Genomic DNA, 18,686 nt, shown 5'->3' on the forward strand with positions numbered 1-18,686 from the left:
TGCACCAGGCCTCTATCCTATCTAATAAAAGAGCAATATGCAAATTGACCATCACTCCAACACAAGATGGCTGCCCCCATGTGGACACAAGATGGCCAGCAGGGGAGGGCAGTTGGGAGGGACCAGGCCTGAAAGGGAGGGCAGTTGGGGGCGATCAAACCTGCAGGGGAGGGCAGTTGGGAGGGACCAGGCCTGCAGAGGAGGGAAGTTGGGGGCGACCGGGCCTGCAGGGAAGGGCAGTTAGGGGTGACCAGGCCTATAGGGGAGGGCAGTTAGGGGCAATCAGGCTGTCAGGGGAGCAGTTAGGCATCAATCAGGCTGGCAGGGGAGTGGTTAGGGGGTGATCAGGCTGGCAGGCAGAAGTTGTTAGGAGCAATCAGGAAGGCAGGCAGGTGAGCAGTTGGGAGCCAGCAGACCTGGATTGTGAGAGGGATGATCCTGGTAGGATCGGGCCTAAACGGGCAGTCGGACATCCCTTGAGGGTTCCCAGATTGGAGAGGGTGCAGGCTGGGCTGAGGGACACCCCCCTCTCCTCCCCTCCCCTCCCCCAGTGCACGAATTTCGTGCACTGGGCCTCTAGTATCTAATGATATGCTAAGGCAGCTCAACTGTTTGCTATGATGTGCACTGACCACCAGAGGGCAGACAGTCAACTGATCAACCAGTTGCTGTGATGTGCACTGACCACCAGGGTGCAGATGCTCTGACCAGTAGGTTAGCTTGCTGCTGGGGTCCTGCGATTGGGACTGAGCGAGATGGGCCAGACACGCCTTGGAGCCCTCCTGCAGTCCCTCCCCAGTTGGCCAACCTCCCACGTCCCTCCCTGGCCCCGATCGTGCACTGGTGGGGTCCCTCGGCCTGGCCTGCACCCTCTCGCAATCTGGGACCCCTCGAGAGATGTTGGAGAGCTGGTTTCGGCTCAGTGGTGGGAGCATTGGCCTGTGGACTGCAGGATCTCTGAGTTGGATTCCGGTCAAGGGCACGTACCTTGGTTAAAGGTTTCATCTTGGCTCCCCCTTCCCTCCTTTGGGGCGGAGGCAACCAATCATGGATTTAAAAGAACCTAAATTAGCTCTACATATAAACAGAAGAATATTCTCATACGTTCATAAAGAACCAAACAACAGCAACTATTCTTAGAACTCAAAGTTGATTATAGCTTCCCACAGCCATTTTTGTAGAAATGAAAAAGCTGATCCTCAAATTCAAATTCATTCAGAATTATAAGGGGCCCAGAATAGTGAAAACAAGTCTTTCATTCCTTGGTTAAATTTATTCCTAGGTATTTTATTCTTTAGTTTTACTTCTCCTATTCCAATTTCAATGTGTTTTATTTTTTTCTTGCCTAATTGATCTGGCTAGAATTTCTAATATCATGTATTAGAAGTGGCAAAAAAAGTGGGCATTCTTGTTCCTGCTCTTAGGCAAGTATGTCAAGCTGCATGTGGCCCACAATGAATATCTTTGCGGCCAGCCAATATAACGGTATGTAAGAAATGTTTTAATAAAAATTTTGTAACTTAATTTTTACTACATCCTGTTATACATAATTATTAATAATGAACAACAACGTTTGCTAATGACTGATTACTATAATCGTGTTGCATTCATTTCCCTTATGCGCCTTATGCACAGGCGCACCATTTCCCTCCACTAATACTAGCAGCGAATATTTTAGCAGCTGATTGCCATGTCATTAGTCTTACACTGACTTGTTTGGTGTGCACAACAGGAAATATTTCGCTTTTGGAGAATAAGAAAAATAGGTTTATTTGTGTTACGCTTATTAATTTGTGCAGTTATTCAGTGTCTGGTAAGTTAATGTTCAAGAAAAAAGTATTAATTTTTATTAAAATGTTCTATTATTTTATGTTAACGATTACTCATTTACTTCAGCCCTTTGTATTCAGCATGCTCTATTGAAATAAAAATCTACGTTTCTATGAAAATTGAAGCTTTTGTTTTTTTGTGGCCCACCTAAACTTAAACCTTGCTTATTTGGCCCATGTTAGCCTTTGAATTTGACATGCTTGTCTTAGAGCAAAGGCTTTTAGCCTTTCATCATTGAATATAATTTTAGTTTTGGGATTTTCATAAATGTGTTTTATCATGCTAAAGAAGTTCCCTTTTATTGATAGGTTAAGCATTTTTAACATGAAAAGCTGTTGGGTTTTTCAAATGCTTTCGTTGGTGTCATTTGAACTGATCGTGTTTTTTTTCCCCCTTCATTCTGTGAATGTGGTATAATGATTCCTCTATACTGAATCTCTAGTTTTCTTGAGCTTTCTTTATCTGACTTTGTTTGTAGGGTGATGTTGGCCTCAGAAAGACTTAGGAAATGTTTCCTTTTCAGTGTTTTGGAAGAGTTATAAAGGATTGGTATTCTTCTTTAAATGATTGATAGCATTCAACTCTGAAGCCCTCTAGTCCTAGACTTTTCTTATTGGAAGGCTTTTGAATTCTGATGTAATATCTTGTTATAAGTCAATTTGTTCTTGAGTCTTTCTAGGTGGTTTGTGTATTTCTAGGAATTTTTCCTTTAATCTAGGTTATCTAAGTGGTTTTCACATTATTGTTCATGGTATTATTTTTATATTTTTATTATTTAAGGTCAGCAGTAACATCCCCACTTTCATTTCTGATTTTAGTAATTTCAGTTTTATTTTTTTAAGTCAGTCTGACTAAAGATTTGTCAATGTAGTTAATGTTTTCGAACAACCAACCTTTTGTTTCACTGTAATGTAAATTTACTGTGTAATTAGCAATTTTCTAGCCTTATGTGTAAAATGCTCAGAAGTGCTAGGTATTTGGCTTTATTAATATACCTATTCAGACTTAAATTATTCATTATGCTATTTACTTTTTAAGATTAATTAACCTCCCCAGTCCCAAAATCATATATAAAATTCTTATTTGCTTTGTTTCCAGGCATGTACTGGCATTGAAAACATTGATGAAGCTATTACATTGCTTGAACAAAATAATTGGGACTTAGTGGTAAGTACTTTAACTTTTCCAGCTTTATTGAACTATAATTGCAATGTAATATTATATAAGTTTAAGGTGTACAATGTGATGATTTGATATATGGATGTGCTGTGAAATGATTATGTGTTAATATATCCATTACCTCACATAATTACTTTTTTGTGTCGTGAGAACTTTTAAGATTTACTCTCTTAGCAACTTTCACGTATACAATTAAGTATTGTTAACTATAGTTACCATACTGTACATTATATCCCCAGAATTTATAACTGGAAGTTTGTGCCCTTTGACTACCTTCACTCATTCCCCCTACTTTGGCAACCACCAATCTACTATGTTTCTGTGAGTTTGGTTTTCTTTTTAGATTCAACATATAAGTGAGATCATATAATATATGTCTTTTTCTGACTTATTTCAAGTACTTTTTTTTATCTGACCACTATTCAAATTTTATGAAATTTGAATGTCTTAATATTCTTTTTAAAAAAAATATATTTATTGATTTCAGAGAGGAAGGAGAGGGAAAGAGAGAGATAGAAATATCAGTGATGAGAGAGAATCATTGACCGGCTGTTTCCTGCATGCCCCCTACTGGGGATTGGGCTCACAATCCTGGCATGTGCCCTTGACCAGAATTGAACCTGGGACCCTTCAATCCACAGGCTGATGCCCTATCCACTGAGCCAAACCAGCGAGGGCAGTGGTCGGCAAACTGCGGCTCGCGAGCCATATGCGGCTCTTTGGTCCCTTGAGTGTGGCTCTTCCACAAAATATCACGTGCGGGCGCGCACGTACAGTGCGATTGAAATTTCGTGGCCCATGCGCAGAAGTCTGTTTTCGGCTCTCAAAAGAAATTTCAATTGTTGTACTGTTGATATTTGGCTCTGTTGACTAATGAGTTTGCCGACCACTGAGCTAGGGCATGTCTTAATATTCTTATAGTTGGTTTGGCATACTGTCGCCCATCTGTAACTCTAACCTGAATGGATAAAACCGAAATATTATAACTTTAATATGAAGTTCATATTTAATATGAAATTCAGTATTAAATTACAAAATTATGAATTCTTATGTAATTTAAATAATTTTAAAACTTCTCCGATCTTATTGTGTATTAAGGTTTATCTTCCCTGTAGTATTGTGGTGGAGATACTTGAAAGAAGAGAATAGCCAGACTTGTCTGAATAACTCTATTTGATGTTTCCCCCTCACTTTCTGGGGCCTTCAATGATAATTATTCCTTTCTGAAGATGTTAAAGAAGTGGCATTCTGCTGTGGTTTTCCTTATGAACTTCAGACAGTTTATTATAAAAGTGGTTTAGTATTTTTGGGGGTGTGGAAGATGGCAGGAACTCAAAAGGCAAGGCCCATTATAGCACTACACATTCACAAAATTGTAATTTAGTTACAATTGCAAAGCAAAGTAAAAAATGTACAATCTTGGAGCAGCATTGGTTGTATTGGGATGGCACAGATATCCCTCATTGCTTTTGAAATTCTAAGAAAGTTCAAATTGCAATTAGAAGAAGTGCTAATTTTTCAAAGTCAAAACTTAAGGTGTGTACTTATAGAGCTGAGTTAGATATGTAGGTATATCCAAATCCATACATGGACTTACATAATCAACTATCAGTTATCTGTGTGCTTTGTGTAGATTTACTACTATTAATTTTTTTAATCAAAATATAAAAAACATTTGTTTTCAGCTTGTAAAAGTAATAATGCTCATTGTAATGAACTGAGAAGATAAATTTACAAAGAAGAAATGAATAATCACCTTTAATCCCATCACTTAGAGGTAGTAATTGTTTAACATTTTGGGGTATATTATTTCAGGGTGTTTTCTCTTAATTATGTGATTAAATTTTTTAAAAATGCAAATGTGATTGTTCTCTTTCTACTGTTTGGTGATTTGCATTTTTACATAATCTATCATGAATGTTTTTCTATCCAAGTAAATGTGACTGTTTATCATTTTTAAGAATGTTTGTTTAATGTTTACATGTTATTTCGTGGCATGATTGTAGCATACTAATTTTACTAATCAGTAGACATTTAGGAATTTTGTTATTATATATATTGCTGTAGAAAACATTCGTGTACATACATCCTTTCATACTGAACCTGTTATTTTCCTAGAATATATTAAATAAATTCAATTCATAATTAAATTTCTTGGTCAAATTGTATACATTTAAGTTCTTAGATACTTCTAGTAAAATGGCCTTCCAGGATGGTTGGAACTAATTTAAATTTCTATCAACTATATACATTTTGAAATTGCCTATTTCATTAAACTAATGCTTCCTTATTATTTTTTTAACATTCTGTAACGTGTCAAAATTTACAAATATGTGTATAGCCTGCCTCCAAATCCATACCTCTATCACTGTACTGTACTCTTAACAAAGCACCGTGTAGGGGGATGGGGTAGCAACTTATTTGGAATAATGTCCTCAGGCTTCTGGTCTTGAAGCTCTTTTTGCAATAAAGGGCTTTGCTTTGTTTAGTTTGTACATTTTAGGGGCTGATGTAAATTATTAGTTGAGGTTAAAAATGCCACTGAGCCACTGTTGCTTGCATGATATGGTTGAGAGGGATATGGGATGGAGTTAAAGAGAGGCTGTGGACTGGAAGTAGTGAAGTACAAATCTTTGTTGTGAGAATTACCACTTATGGGGGATGGATGTAAGTTTTTTCCTTATCTGATTCTTGTTGGTTTATGTTGATTAGTTTTTAAGGCTAAAACATTTGTTGGTTCTGGATATTTTCTCAATCCAATCTTTCTAGAGTATTGCAGAAGGAGAATGTTCTCAGATGGTATTAAATATTTCAATGGTACAAGTGCTTTCCAACTATTTCTAAATTAATTGATTTTGGAAAATGTTGTAATAGCACTTGGTTGAAAAACACTGGTACTATATTTGTACAGAAATGGGATCTCTTACACAGTATTGGGCCCAAGCAAAAGCATCAGGCTATCTTTCACAACCTTAAAAACTTTGGCTTTCTTTTGAAATGTATGTCCTAGCTGGCTTTTCTCTACAAATAATCAACTTTTATCCATAGTAAAGATTTGTTGTGTTGTGTAATTATCTTGCTCTATAAATTTTCTCATTTCTTCTGTTTTTATACCATATTTACATTGTCATTTAAAAAATGAAATTTAAATATTTTAAATAACCCATTATTAGTTCAAATTACATTAGGATCATGGAACTTTTTATAAGGTGTTTTCTATATTTTTCCTCAGCATTATATTTTGTGTTTCTATATTGTGTTGATCACTTCTCCGCATTTTATGAACCTTATGGAACAGTTCATGTAATTTTGAGTTTTTAGCCTAAGATATGTCTGTATTTTAAATTTCCTGTACATATTAGGTAGATCTCTCCTCCAGTGTTTTTGTGCACATTTTACTACAGAAATGTAGAGAATGTGAGTTAAGTACCACAATCTGGAATTGTAATGAATCTAAGAAAATCTAATAATAGAAAATTCATTCTGTCACTACTGAGGGCTTATAGTATAATTTATTCTAGATACAATGGGTGCATAAACAAATGTAACAATATATGGTGTCTGACTTTGAAAACTATACTGAAAAATTGATGAAACATATGGTCTCTTATACATGTACTAGAGGCCCAATGCATGAAATTCATGCACGGCGGGGGATGTCCATCAGCCCAGCCTACACCCTCTCCAATCTGGGACATCCCTCTCACAATCCAGGACTGCTGGCTCCCAACTGCTTGCCTGCCTGCCTGCCTGATTGCCCCTAACCCCTTCTGCCTGCCAGCCTGATCATTCCCTAACCACTCCCCTGCCAGCCTCATCGACACCTAACTGCTCATCTGCCGGCCTGACTACCCCTATCTGCCCTCCCCTGCCAGCCTGGTCACCCCTAACTGCCCTCCCCTGCCGTCTGGTCGCCCCTAACTGCCCTCCCATGCCAGCCTGGTTGCCCCTAACTGCCCTCCCCTGCCGTCCTGGTCCCCCGCAACTGCCCTCCCCTGCTGGCCTGGTTACCCCTAACTGTCCTCCACTGCTGGCCTGGTCACCCCTAACTGCCCTCCCTTGCCAGCCTGGTTGCCCCTAACTGCCCTCCCCTACAGGCCTGGTCGCCCCCAACTGCCCTCCTCTGCTGGCCCTGTCACCCCTAACTGCCTTCCCTTGCTAGCCTGGTCACTCCCAACTGCCCTGCCCTGCAGGCCTGGTCGCCCCCAACTGCCCTCCCCTGCAGGCCTGGTCCTCCCCAGCTGCCCTCCCCTGCAGGCCTGCGTCCCTCTCAGCTGTCCTCCCCTGCAGGCCTGGTTGCCCCCAACTGTCCTCCTCTGCCGGTCCGGTCACCCCTAACTGCCCTCCCCTGCTGGCCTGGTCGCTCCTACCTGCTCTCCCCTGCAGGCCTGGTGCCCCCCCAACTGCCCGCCCATGCAGGCCTGGTTCCCCCCAGTTGCCCTTCCTTGCAGAAGTGGTTGCCCCCAACTGCCCTCCCCTGCAGGCCTGGTCCCTCCCAACTACCCTCCCCTGCTGGCCATATTGTGACGGCCATCTTTGACCACATGCGGGTGGCCATCTTGTGTGTTGGAGTGATGGTCAATTTGCATATACCTCTTTATCATATAAGATATTATAATCATAAATGGGAATAACATCCTGAAAAAATTATTACAAATATTTTAGCTATTTTACAGATATAGATACCCAAAGAAAAAGTGTTCTATATGAAAATATAGTTTCAGAAATTTTAGTCATTAGTCACTTTCCATGATTATGTACAGTATTTTCTTTATATAGCTATCCACAAAGCAGTGCTTCCAAACCCTATGTTTTATTACCCCACAATTAGACTCTACTTATTTTGAGGCACTTACAAGTTGTTTTGTATGTTAAAATTTTGAAGGCAAAATAACATAAACTTTAGTACTATTGGAAAGCATCTCAGGCTATGGTTTTATTTGACATAAAGCCTCACTGCCTCCATCTATCTCAGATGTTCATTTTTCACATTTTCCTGCACTTATAGTTGATTCCTTCATCACAGATGAGTATTTTCAGTTTATATCATAAAAGGTAAATATGTAAGGAAGAATTATTAGTAATGAATTAGAACTTTCACCAAAGGACTGCCTTCTTACATGGAACATACTACATGATTACTGTAAATTATAATCTGGGCTCCAGAATTGACGCACTGCTCATTTTCTGTTTTTAGAAGATTTTTGGTCAGTGGAAAATAAAAGTCTATACTGTTTGTGTTAATTTTGAGTAATAAAAATGTGAGACAGCTAGCTATAGTGGTAAACCCATTGCATTAATCTTGAATCAGGAGCCCTCGCTCTTCAAACCTCTTGTCATTATTTTATTGAGTACTAGAGGCCCAGTGCATGATTGAATCATGCACGTGTAGGGTCCCTTACACGCTTTAGCTTTCGATTGCGGGGGAGCTGGGTGCCTGTCTGCTGGTGCACCAGGCCTTTCAGAAGCCTCCGGCGTGGCGGAGGCTTCTGAAAGGCCTGGTGCCGGAGCAGACAGGCACTCAGCTCCCCCGCTTTTGATGGTCTGCGGCGGGATGTGAGCTCGCTGCCCCAGAGGCCCCTTCTGTTCTGCAGCACAGCCATGGCGCAGACGCTGAGCTCACGCCGCCACTGGCGACGCGAGCTCAGCGTCCTGCCGGCCCAATCGGCCACCCCAGCCACCCTGAGTCCCGCCCCCTGCGCCTCCCTCTGGCCCAATCGTGGGCGTAGCGGAGTGATGGTAATTTACATATTACCATTTTATTAGGTAGGATGCTCTAGACCCAGTTACTTTTCCCTGAACTTCTGAATTACGTCTTATAAAATAAAAGGTTTGGACTGGATTATACTCAAGATCCCTTGATACATGAAATGTTTATGAAGAAGCTGTTTATGTCCTAATTTCTGTTAAGATTCTACAAAGAGCAGTAAATTATGAATAGTAATATAAGCAAACATTTTAATGGAACGTCATGAGTTTGAAACACTTGTACATGTACCATTTTGTTTAACCCTTTTTTAAAAAAAAACAAATTTATGATGTAGGTAATGGCAGGACAAGATGCTATGCCAGTTGTTTCACAGAGGTCTGTACATGTGAAATTCCTTCAATTAATTCAAGTTTCTAATAAATTATAGGAGATCCAGGGAAAGGCATCTGACATATACTTGGTAACCCAATGCTAAGAGAAAGTAAAAATTAACCTAGTCATACTACATTTTAAGTACTCTATGCTCTTAGGAAATGATTTTTGAACTTTGCACTCAATTTCTGTTATAGTTTGCTGCCTCTGCTGACATAGCTGTTTTTTTGAAGAAAGACTCTTTTCAGAGGACTTGTATTTATCTTTGACTACATGTTCCAACTTAAGTCAAACATAAAACAAATCAGCTTATTTTTGGATCATTACTGAATTTCTAGTCTTCAAAGATAATATTATATTAATATTGGAGAGGGCGCAGGCTGGGCTGAGGGACCCTCCCCTGCCCCCATGCACGAATTTCGTGCACCGGGCCTCTAGTGAAGTCATAAACACTGAAGAGTCAAACCCAAGGAAAATTATCATGCCCATAATCTGTCTAATTTTAAGATTTATTTAGGTTCTAGAAGACATTTCCATTTCACTAATACTCACTTTTGAAGAAATGTATCTTAATTATTATCTTAAAATTCCTTAGAACAGTTTCTTCTACTCTATAGAGTTCCTTGAATGTGCACTGCTTTTTTACTTTATACAGTGTTATGAACACCTGCAGTTTTATGAATGAACTAGTTTCACCAGTGACATAATGAGTCTCTGTCATTCTCAGAAAGCAGCCAGGCATTGAGCACCCTTCATCAATGGCCATCAGATACTGGCTTATGTTTGCACAGATCCTTGCTATGACAAAAGAGAAGTTACTGTGAAGGAATATATCATATCAATTTCTCTTCCTTTGATATAGCCTTCTTTGTATTCCTTGTTTTTAAGGGGCCATAAGCCCATTATTCTACAGAATTTTTCAATTTCTCAATTTGTAATTTGACCACCATCCCACCTCTACTGTCTTTCCTTTTATTGAGGGTCTACTTTGTGCTAGGTATCATGTCAAAGTGATTTACCTACATTATTTCATTTAATCTTTACATCAGCCCCAAAAAGTGGATAAGTAGACATTATCTTTATTTTATAGATGACAAACTTTTAGAGGTCCAGTGATGTTAAGTAAACTATCTTTGCTCATACCACTGATAAGGGTTACAACTGATTTTGAACCCAAATCTCAGTCCATAAAATTTTTCATAGCTTTAAAATAATGGTTTATGTTATTAGATTTTCTGTATTCAGTGTGCTATTCTCTGAACTTCTATATTTTTCTTTAAAATTTATTTTCAGATTACAGTTTACATTTAATATTGTTATTAGTTTTAGATGCATAGCATAGTGGTTAAACAATCAAATACTTTACAAAGTTATGCCCCAATATTTCAGGTATTCACCTGATACCATACATAGTTATTACAATGTTATTGATTATATTCCTTATGCTGTACTTTACATCCCCTTTTTTAATTACCAATTTGTACCTCTTAATTCCTTCACCTTTTGCACCCAGCCCCCCAAACCCCCTCCGCTCTCACAGCCATCAGTCTGTCAGTCTGTTCTCAACTTCTGTGTTTTTCTTTCTACCACTCATAACTAATTTCACATTGTCAAGTGAAAGGACTTTTGATAGTTAAGTGTGTTTATGCTTTGTTGTTAAATATACTGTAAGATTCTAGAGTAAGGGAATTGTGTTTCTTATGAATTTTGTCTTGGCATATGGTAGTTGCTAAATAAATGCTTATTTGACGGATTGAGTTTATTCCTACACTTATTTTTAAGTCTGTTTTTCATCTCTATCATTTGGATATTTGAAAAGTCTTTGCTGTTCAGACTTCTGACCCTTACAGCCATTACTGTTCCTTATCTGGCAACCATAAGGTTTAGGAAGGAGGGAAGATAACCCAGATAAACAAGGAATAGGATTGGGTTGATTTCTTTATCTCACTAATAAAATTTAGATGTCTCCACCTAGTGTAGCTTTTGGAGAAATATTTTTCTGCCCTAGTCAGTTTAGCTCATTGGTTATTGCATCACCCTGGGGACTGAAGGGTCACAGGTTCAGTTCCAGAAGAGGGCACATACCTTGGTTGCAGGCTTGATCCCTGGCCCTGATTGGGGTACTGGCGGAGGCAACCAATTGATATGTCTTTCTCACATCGATGTTTCTCTCTCTCCCCCTCCCTTCCACACTCTCTGAAAATCAATGGGAAAAAAAATCCTCAGGTGAGGATTAATAAAAAAAGAGAAATATTTTTCACAAACAAATTCTTTCCTTTGTAAATTTTTTCTAAGCATCTCATAAAAATTTCCCCCTTTTCAAGGAATTCTCATCATTTGCAGCAACCTGGATGGAATTGGAGAACATTATGCTAAGTGAAATAAGCCAGTCAATGAAAGAAAAATACCACATGATCTCACTCATTTAGGGATAGTAAAGAACATTATAAAGTGATGAACAAAAAGATAGATACAGAGACAGTAAAGCATCAAACAGACTTTCAAATTACAGGGGGAAAGTTAGGGAGAGGTGGGGGAGTTATGAAATCAAACGAAGGACTTGTATGCATGCATATAAGCATAAACAATGGACGCAAAACTCTGGGGGGTGAGGGCATGTATAGGTGTGGGGTGGGGGGGTAATGGTAAGATATGTACACATATAATACCTCAATAAAAAAATATTTAAAAAAAAAATTTCCCCCTTTTCTGTTTATTTCTGGTTGTGCCATTTTACCAAAAAGAAAGTGCATCATATAACTTAACCTCTAAATTTTTTATCAGTTCTACCTCTCAGGAGAAAATTTAGTGTGATAAAAGACTACTGCTATCTATACTAATAATCTATACTAATAAAAGGCTAAAATGCTAATTAGACTAGGTCAACCAGCCATCTTCCGGACGTCAGACTTACTTCTGGACAAAGCCATGGTGGTGGGGGCCAAGGCAGAGGCAGTTAGGGGCAATCATGCCAGCAGGGGAGAACAGTTAGGGGCGAGATCAGGCTGGCAGGGGGTTAAGGGCGAGATCAGGCTGGCAGGGGAGAGCAGTTGTGGGCAAGATCAGGCCAGCAGGGGAGGGCAGTTAGGGGCTACCAGGCCAGCAGGGGAGGGCTGTTGGGGGTGAGATCAGGCCAGCAGGGGAGAGCAGTTGGGGGCTACCAGGTCGGCAGGGGAGGGCAATTGAGGACGAACTGGCCTGCAGGGGAGGGCAGTTGGGGGTGACCAGGCCAGCAGGGGAGGGCCGTTGGGGGTGAGATCAGGCTGGCAGGGGAGGGCAGTTGGGGTCATTAGGCAGGCAGGCAGGTGAGTGGTTAGGAGCCAGTGGTCCTGGATTGTGAGAGGGATGTCTGACTGCTGGTTTAGGCCTTATTCCGCAGGGCCTAAACCGGCAGTCGGACATCCCCTGAGGGGTGTCGGATTGGAGAGGGTGCAGGTCCGGCTGAGGGACACCCATGCATGAATTTCGTGCACCGGGCCTCTAGTTTAAAATATAATTAAGTGGGTATTAAAGAATTGTTTTCTATATTTCAGATGAAAAATTAAGTTTTTACAAACGTGAAATTCTCATCAGTTTACTAAACTCACAGTTGTTTACATTATTTTGGAGGTCCACTCAAGTTTCCCCACCCTCCGAACTATAATTTGAGTTTCTGCTTAGTTTTTTATTGGATTTTGCTTCATATGCTGTTATTTTTCCTTGAAATGTAATATAATTCTAGAATTATAATTTATATGAACCAAAAATCTCTTTCATAAAAGTTCAGAAGCTTTAAGACTTGATAAAAATGTGGGTGTTTTAGCAGAAAATGATGTTCCCATTAGTAAATTAAATTTGGAAATGTGGCTAATATTTTGTTTTTGATTTCTAGTACTAAACATGTTTCAGAGCACATTAAACTATTTAAATTAAATTGTAAGGAGTCAGCTCACTGCTGATTCTGAAAGAAGTAGTAATATATACTACTTACGACTTGAACACTTAAAAGAAAATAAACATTTAAATGGCTTTGTTTTTAAAATTGTTCAGTTCAATCAGGTGCAGTTTGATCTAAAAGCATGCTAACCTTCAATTAGCTTAATTTAAAAAATGGAATTATTTTCAACAAGTTGCCTTGTTGAAACTAATTTATTTCTATTGCAGGAAGTGGTTTAAACAAAATATTGTAGCCAAGTTAGTGGTTTAGCACACCTGTAAATGTGATGGCTTGCAATTCCTCCTACTGGTTTCAAGGACCAGCTGACATAAATCAGTGTGTGCTTGGAAAAGGAAAAATAATATGGCAGTTTAAACTCCTGTTTTTATAACTCTTTATATTTGTACTGACAGTTAAAAATTTAGCTACTTAATATTAATATGATTTCTTAAAATGTTAGTTATGCTTTTATCTTTAAGTTAAATGGAAATTAAAATGTTCACATATAAAATTTTATATTTCCTACTTATTTCATTTTCATTGTCTTTTTTATTACAAAAATTTATTTGTGAGGTGAGAATGCTTAAGATCTACTCTCAGTAATTTAATACTTTTTAAATCTATTTTTGGATTTTGTTGTTTGGCTTATATTTTGTTTAGTTTCATGTTTTAGTAATGTTTTATATTTTTTCTTGTACTCATCTAGTACTTCTTTCTCTCTGGAGCATGGGTTTCTCTCAAACACACACTTGCTCTTCAGTATATAGATTTATGTCTCTCTGCATTTCTGGAAAGCTTTCTTAGAATATAGTTTTAAATTTTGTTTCTGTTCCATTGCTTTGTTATTTGTTTTCAAGTTCTCGACAGTATGAATATTATTTTGTCTCTCTTCCACTTCTACTACTTCTTCTATGATACTTTTTACTTCTTTCAGCATGTTAATTTCATTCTCTTGGTGTTTTCCTGCCTTTCTTCAATGCCCCTGAATTAAATTTTGTTGGGTACCTTGTAATTTATTTTTCATTTTAAAGAAAATTTTGTCTTTTTCTTTTTTCCTTAGTACCAACTTCTTTCCTTTCTTTCTGCCTTTTGTGTTATTGTTGTTATTCATATTTTTTGAATTCTCTAATTTAAAAAAATATTTTATTTAAAAAAATAATCCTGAAATGTTTAAGTATATTTAAGTATACAGTTTGGAGTATTGATTTACAGTATTTTTTTTTTTTCTGCTTCTTGGTTATTTTTGGGAGGGAATTTTCCTCACTCGATATGTATGAAATTTCATTTCCTGATTTTTTTTTAGCAATAGCTCTTATACATTTGTTGGTATTTTCATTTTTATGGTAATGCTGTGATTTACAAGATTTTTATTTAATGGCACCCTGTTCTTTCAGTTTGGCTAAGTTCAGATGCTTTAGCTAGTTTTTTTTTGGTTTGTTTTGGTGTGTGTGGGTTTGGAGGTGAAAGGATAGTGAGGAGTAGTGAGTGCTTTAACTTTATGGTTCTTGTTTGTTTTTTCTTTTAAAACTAGAGGCCCATTGCACAAAGATTCGTGCAAGAATAGGCCTTCCTTCACCTGGCTGCTGGCACTGGTTTTCCTCTGGCACCCAGGACCCAGGCCTTCGCTCCGGCCGGAGTCTTCACTCTGGCCGGCGGGGAACCTGCAGTCTTCGCACCTGCCAGCTGAGAGTTTGCAGTCTTCACTCCCGGCCTGAGCGCTGCCAGCAAAGACTGCAAGCTCCCCGGCCTCGTCTTCGCTCGCGGCGCTCAGGCTGGGAGCTTGCAGTCTTCGCTTCTGGCTCGAGCGCCGCTCCTGTAGCTCCCTCTGCCCCTCCCCCCCGCCCTCCTCCTCCTCATAGCAGGTGTCCCGCCCAGCCCGGCTGCTCCACGCCTGTGTATGCAAATTAACCTGCCATCTTTGTTGGGTTAATTTGCCTACTCCTGATTGCATGGTGGGGGTCACGGAGGTACGGTCAATTTGCATCTTTCTCTTTTATTAGCGTAGAACATATTTGTATTGATTTGAGGGAGGAAGGGAGAAGGGGAGGGAGAGAGAGAGAGAGAAACATTAATGATGAGAGAGAATCATTGATCAGCTGCCTCCTGCACATGTCCTACTGGGAATCAAGCCCTCAAACCAGGCATGTGCCCTGACCAGGAATTGAACTGTGACCTTCTGATTCATAGATCAACACTCAACCACTGAGCCACACTGGCAGTGCTTGTTCGTCTTATAAGACCCTAACATTTCCTGGTTTGCTTCTTCTCCCCTTTACTACTCCATTGCTAACAGGAGTTTTTCACTTTCTTTTCTCTCTATGTGTTTCTTATGGGAAGGCAGCCTGAGCGCCCCGAACCTGCATTCCGATGCATATGCTTGCTAACCCCAATCCCCTTTCCGCTTGTGTCCTAGTTAGCCTTGCAGAACCTGTTTATCTGCAGGGGACATAAAAAGCTGCCACAGATTAACTGCTGGCGCAAGCTAGCCTGAGCAGTTGGTTGTAATCTCACTTCCCCCATTCCAACCCATGGGGGCTGCAAAGCCCATGAAAAGTGTGGAAGCCTGATTCATATTTGGGAGACAAAGAAACTAAGGGGATAAAAGGGAAAGCCTCTTCCTCCCGCCCCCTGCATTCCTGCATTCGGTGCTCAGGCTTTGGAGACTGACTCCCCTGAGTCACCACACTAGTGCATCTGCAAGGAGTTTTTCCTGAATCTTCTTAGTGCCTGTTGTGTTTTCTGGTCACCTGGTAATTTCTGCAACACTTACACTGCCCCTATAAATTCATGCCCATGGTGCTTTTTAAAGTTCTTTTCCTGAGATTTTTGCTCTGATCTGTTTATACACTTTTTACTGTTTTCAGATAAATAGGACTTAGGCTCTCAGGCAATAGTTTTAGAGCAATTTAATTCTCTGGTCTATCTTTTCAATATTTCTGGGTCTGTCTGTGTGGTATAGGGAGGGTGCCAGGAGAGGTCATGTGATGAGAGTTGGTAATGTCTCTCTTTTATTTAGAATTATTTTGAAATTTTGCTTCTCTTTTATTTAAAAATAGAAACTAATGGTCACAGTGAGGTTTTGGAATCATTACTTTATTCAAGCCATGCTTATGATTGATTTCTTTAAAATTGTGTGCCCCATATCTGTTTTTTTCTTCTTTCCTTATTATTTCCTTTCAAAAAGCTTTTACTATCTGGATTTTCATTCTCTCCTTTGTCTCTATATTAATTGACTGGCTAGTTAAAAATGTTGCATTTCAAATAACTTAATATTGTTTTCTCTATTTTTACTGTGCTAGTCAAAGACCTAGAATTCTTAAACCTTATTTTCCTTTTTATTAAAGCCTTAAAGGCAAAGAAACAAATGTAAAATGTAGCTAGGTTTAGCCTGTTTCTTCTGAGTTTACTATTATTAATTATATTTTAAAAATATAATTGCTTAATACATGAACAATACATAGATACTATTGGAAAAATTGAAAATTACATAAAAGCAACAAAGGAGAAAGTCACTTATAATCTTAATTACAACTTTTGTGTGGCATTTTGGTATATTTTCTTATAGTCTTTATTTTTCTGCCATGCTTATGTGTAAACATGCTTACATATATATCACTTTTTCTTACACTATTTTGGGTTACATGTATCTTAAAATTTTTGAAACCTATGAATGAGAAAAAAATACATAAAAGTTAGACAATTTATATGTATTTTCAAGGCGGGGATGTGTGTCAGGATTTAGCCTATCAGCATGGATCTTTTTCATTTATTATCATGTGTTGTTGAACCTTCTTATTTTAGATCTTGTTCTACTGCTGTAAATCTAGTTAGATTGCTTCTTTTCATTGATAGGATGAAAAAAATAAAGTACCTCATATGATCTAGTTTCTGCCTACTTCTTGTCCCTCACTTTACATGCTTTCTCACATCTACCCTACTCTCCAGTCACACTGAAAAAACGAAATTGCAGCTGCTATAGTTTGCCATAACTGCATGCCCTCATATTTATTACCCTAGCTGTTTTACTCTTTGCCACGTTATCTGACATACTATTTATTTAAACTTCTAAGGTATAAGTTCCTACTGGAAGTCTCTGCATAACATCTTCATTGGCTGAATTAGGTGCTTTTTCTTTGCTCTCTTCGTATTGCTGTTATGGAACTATGTGTTTGGTATTTCTTTTTAACCCTCACCTGAGGATATGTCCATTGATTTCTGAGAAGGGGAGAGAGGGAGGGAGGGAGACAGAAAATGGATTAGTTGCCTCGTGTAAGTGTCCTGACGGGGAATTGATCTTGTGACCTTTCAGTGTATGGGATGGTGCTCCAACCAACTGAGCCATCCGATCAGAGCTGGAACTCTGTTTTAAGTATTTGTTTTCATGGCTTTTTGCTATAAAACTATGAACTTCTTCAGAGGCATAGCTCACATATATTAAATGTTCAGTAAATGTTAATGGACCTCCATTTAATCCTAACACTATGAAAATAATTTTTCTTAAGGAAGCAGGCATATATTGGTTTTTCATAGAGTTGTGACTTTTTTCCCCCCAATTCAATCACTTTATTAAAATTTATTTAAAAAGCAAGGAATTATTAACACAAAATTCAAATTAGTAGTTACTAAAGATGAGAACTGGTTGTACTTGAAAATAAATACCTGAGAAACTTTAATGATAATATAATTCTTTTCCTTAAATTACACTATATTATATAGTGGGTTGTTATTTTTCTATTACATTATGTAATAGTATTTTTTTGTTATTTGTTCTATTATATCATGTAGTAATATAATAGGGATTAATTTATATAAAACATTTCTTAATTTTTTTATTGTTTAACCTTTTGCACTCAGATGACGAGTGTGACTCGACACGGTTAGCATTAGAATAAAGGAATCGAGAAAAAAGCAAGCGAGTGCAAAGGGTTAAAGCATTATATATGTCTCCTTTTTTCCCCCGATTGACCCCCCCCACCACTCCCACCCCCTAGGGCAAGCCCCCACTGCCCCAGTGCCTGTGTCCATTGGTTATGTTAATATGCATGCATACAAGTCCTTTGGTTGATCTCTGACCCCCCTTCCCGTGCGTTCTCTCTGAGGTTGGATGGTCTGTTCAGTGCTACCTTGTCTCTGGATCTATTTTATTCATCAGTTGATCATTATATACCACAAATGAGAGAGATGTTGTGATATTTATCTTTCTCCGACTGGCTTATTTCGCTTAGCATAATGCTCTCCAGATCCATCTATGCTGTTGCAAATGATAAAAGTTTCTTTTTATAGCAGTGTAGTATTCCATTGTGTAGATATACCACAGTTTTTTAATCCACTCATTTTCTGATGGGCACTTAGGCTGTTTCCAAATTTTAGCTATTGTAAATTGTGCTGCTATGAACATAGGGGTGCATATATCCTTTCTGATTGGTGTTTCTGGTTTCTTGGGATATATTCCTAGAAGTGGTATTACTGGGTCAAATGGGAGTTTCATTTTTAACTTTTTGAGGAAACTCCATACTGTTCTCCACAGTGGCTGCATCAGTCTGCATTCCCACCAGCAATACACTAGGGCTCCTTTTTCTCCGCATCCTCGCCAGCACTTGTCGTTTGTTGATGGTAGCCATTCTGACAGGTGTGAGATGGTATCTCAGTGTTGTTTGATTTGCATCTCTTGGATGATTA

General features: G+C 38.7%; 1 protein-coding gene across 3 annotated transcripts in view; it reads left to right on the forward strand.

Moving 5' to 3' along the window:
- Positions 1–18,686, forward strand: part of FAF1 (Fas associated factor 1) — a 356,005-nt gene that overhangs the window by 29,403 nt on the left and 307,916 nt on the right. For all 3 annotated transcript variants that reach the window (XM_054720584.1, XM_008139328.3, XM_054720583.1), the window contains exon 2: positions 2,929–2,997. In XM_054720584.1, coding sequence (XP_054576559.1) covers positions 2,929–2,997 — 69 coding nt within the window. The remainder of the gene's footprint in view (positions 1–2,928; positions 2,998–18,686) is intronic.

The sequence above is a fragment of the Eptesicus fuscus genome, chromosome 9 (assembly GCF_027574615.1).
Source record: "Eptesicus fuscus isolate TK198812 chromosome 9, DD_ASM_mEF_20220401, whole genome shotgun sequence".
Classification (NCBI taxonomy): Eukaryota; Metazoa; Chordata; class Mammalia; order Chiroptera; family Vespertilionidae; genus Eptesicus; species Eptesicus fuscus.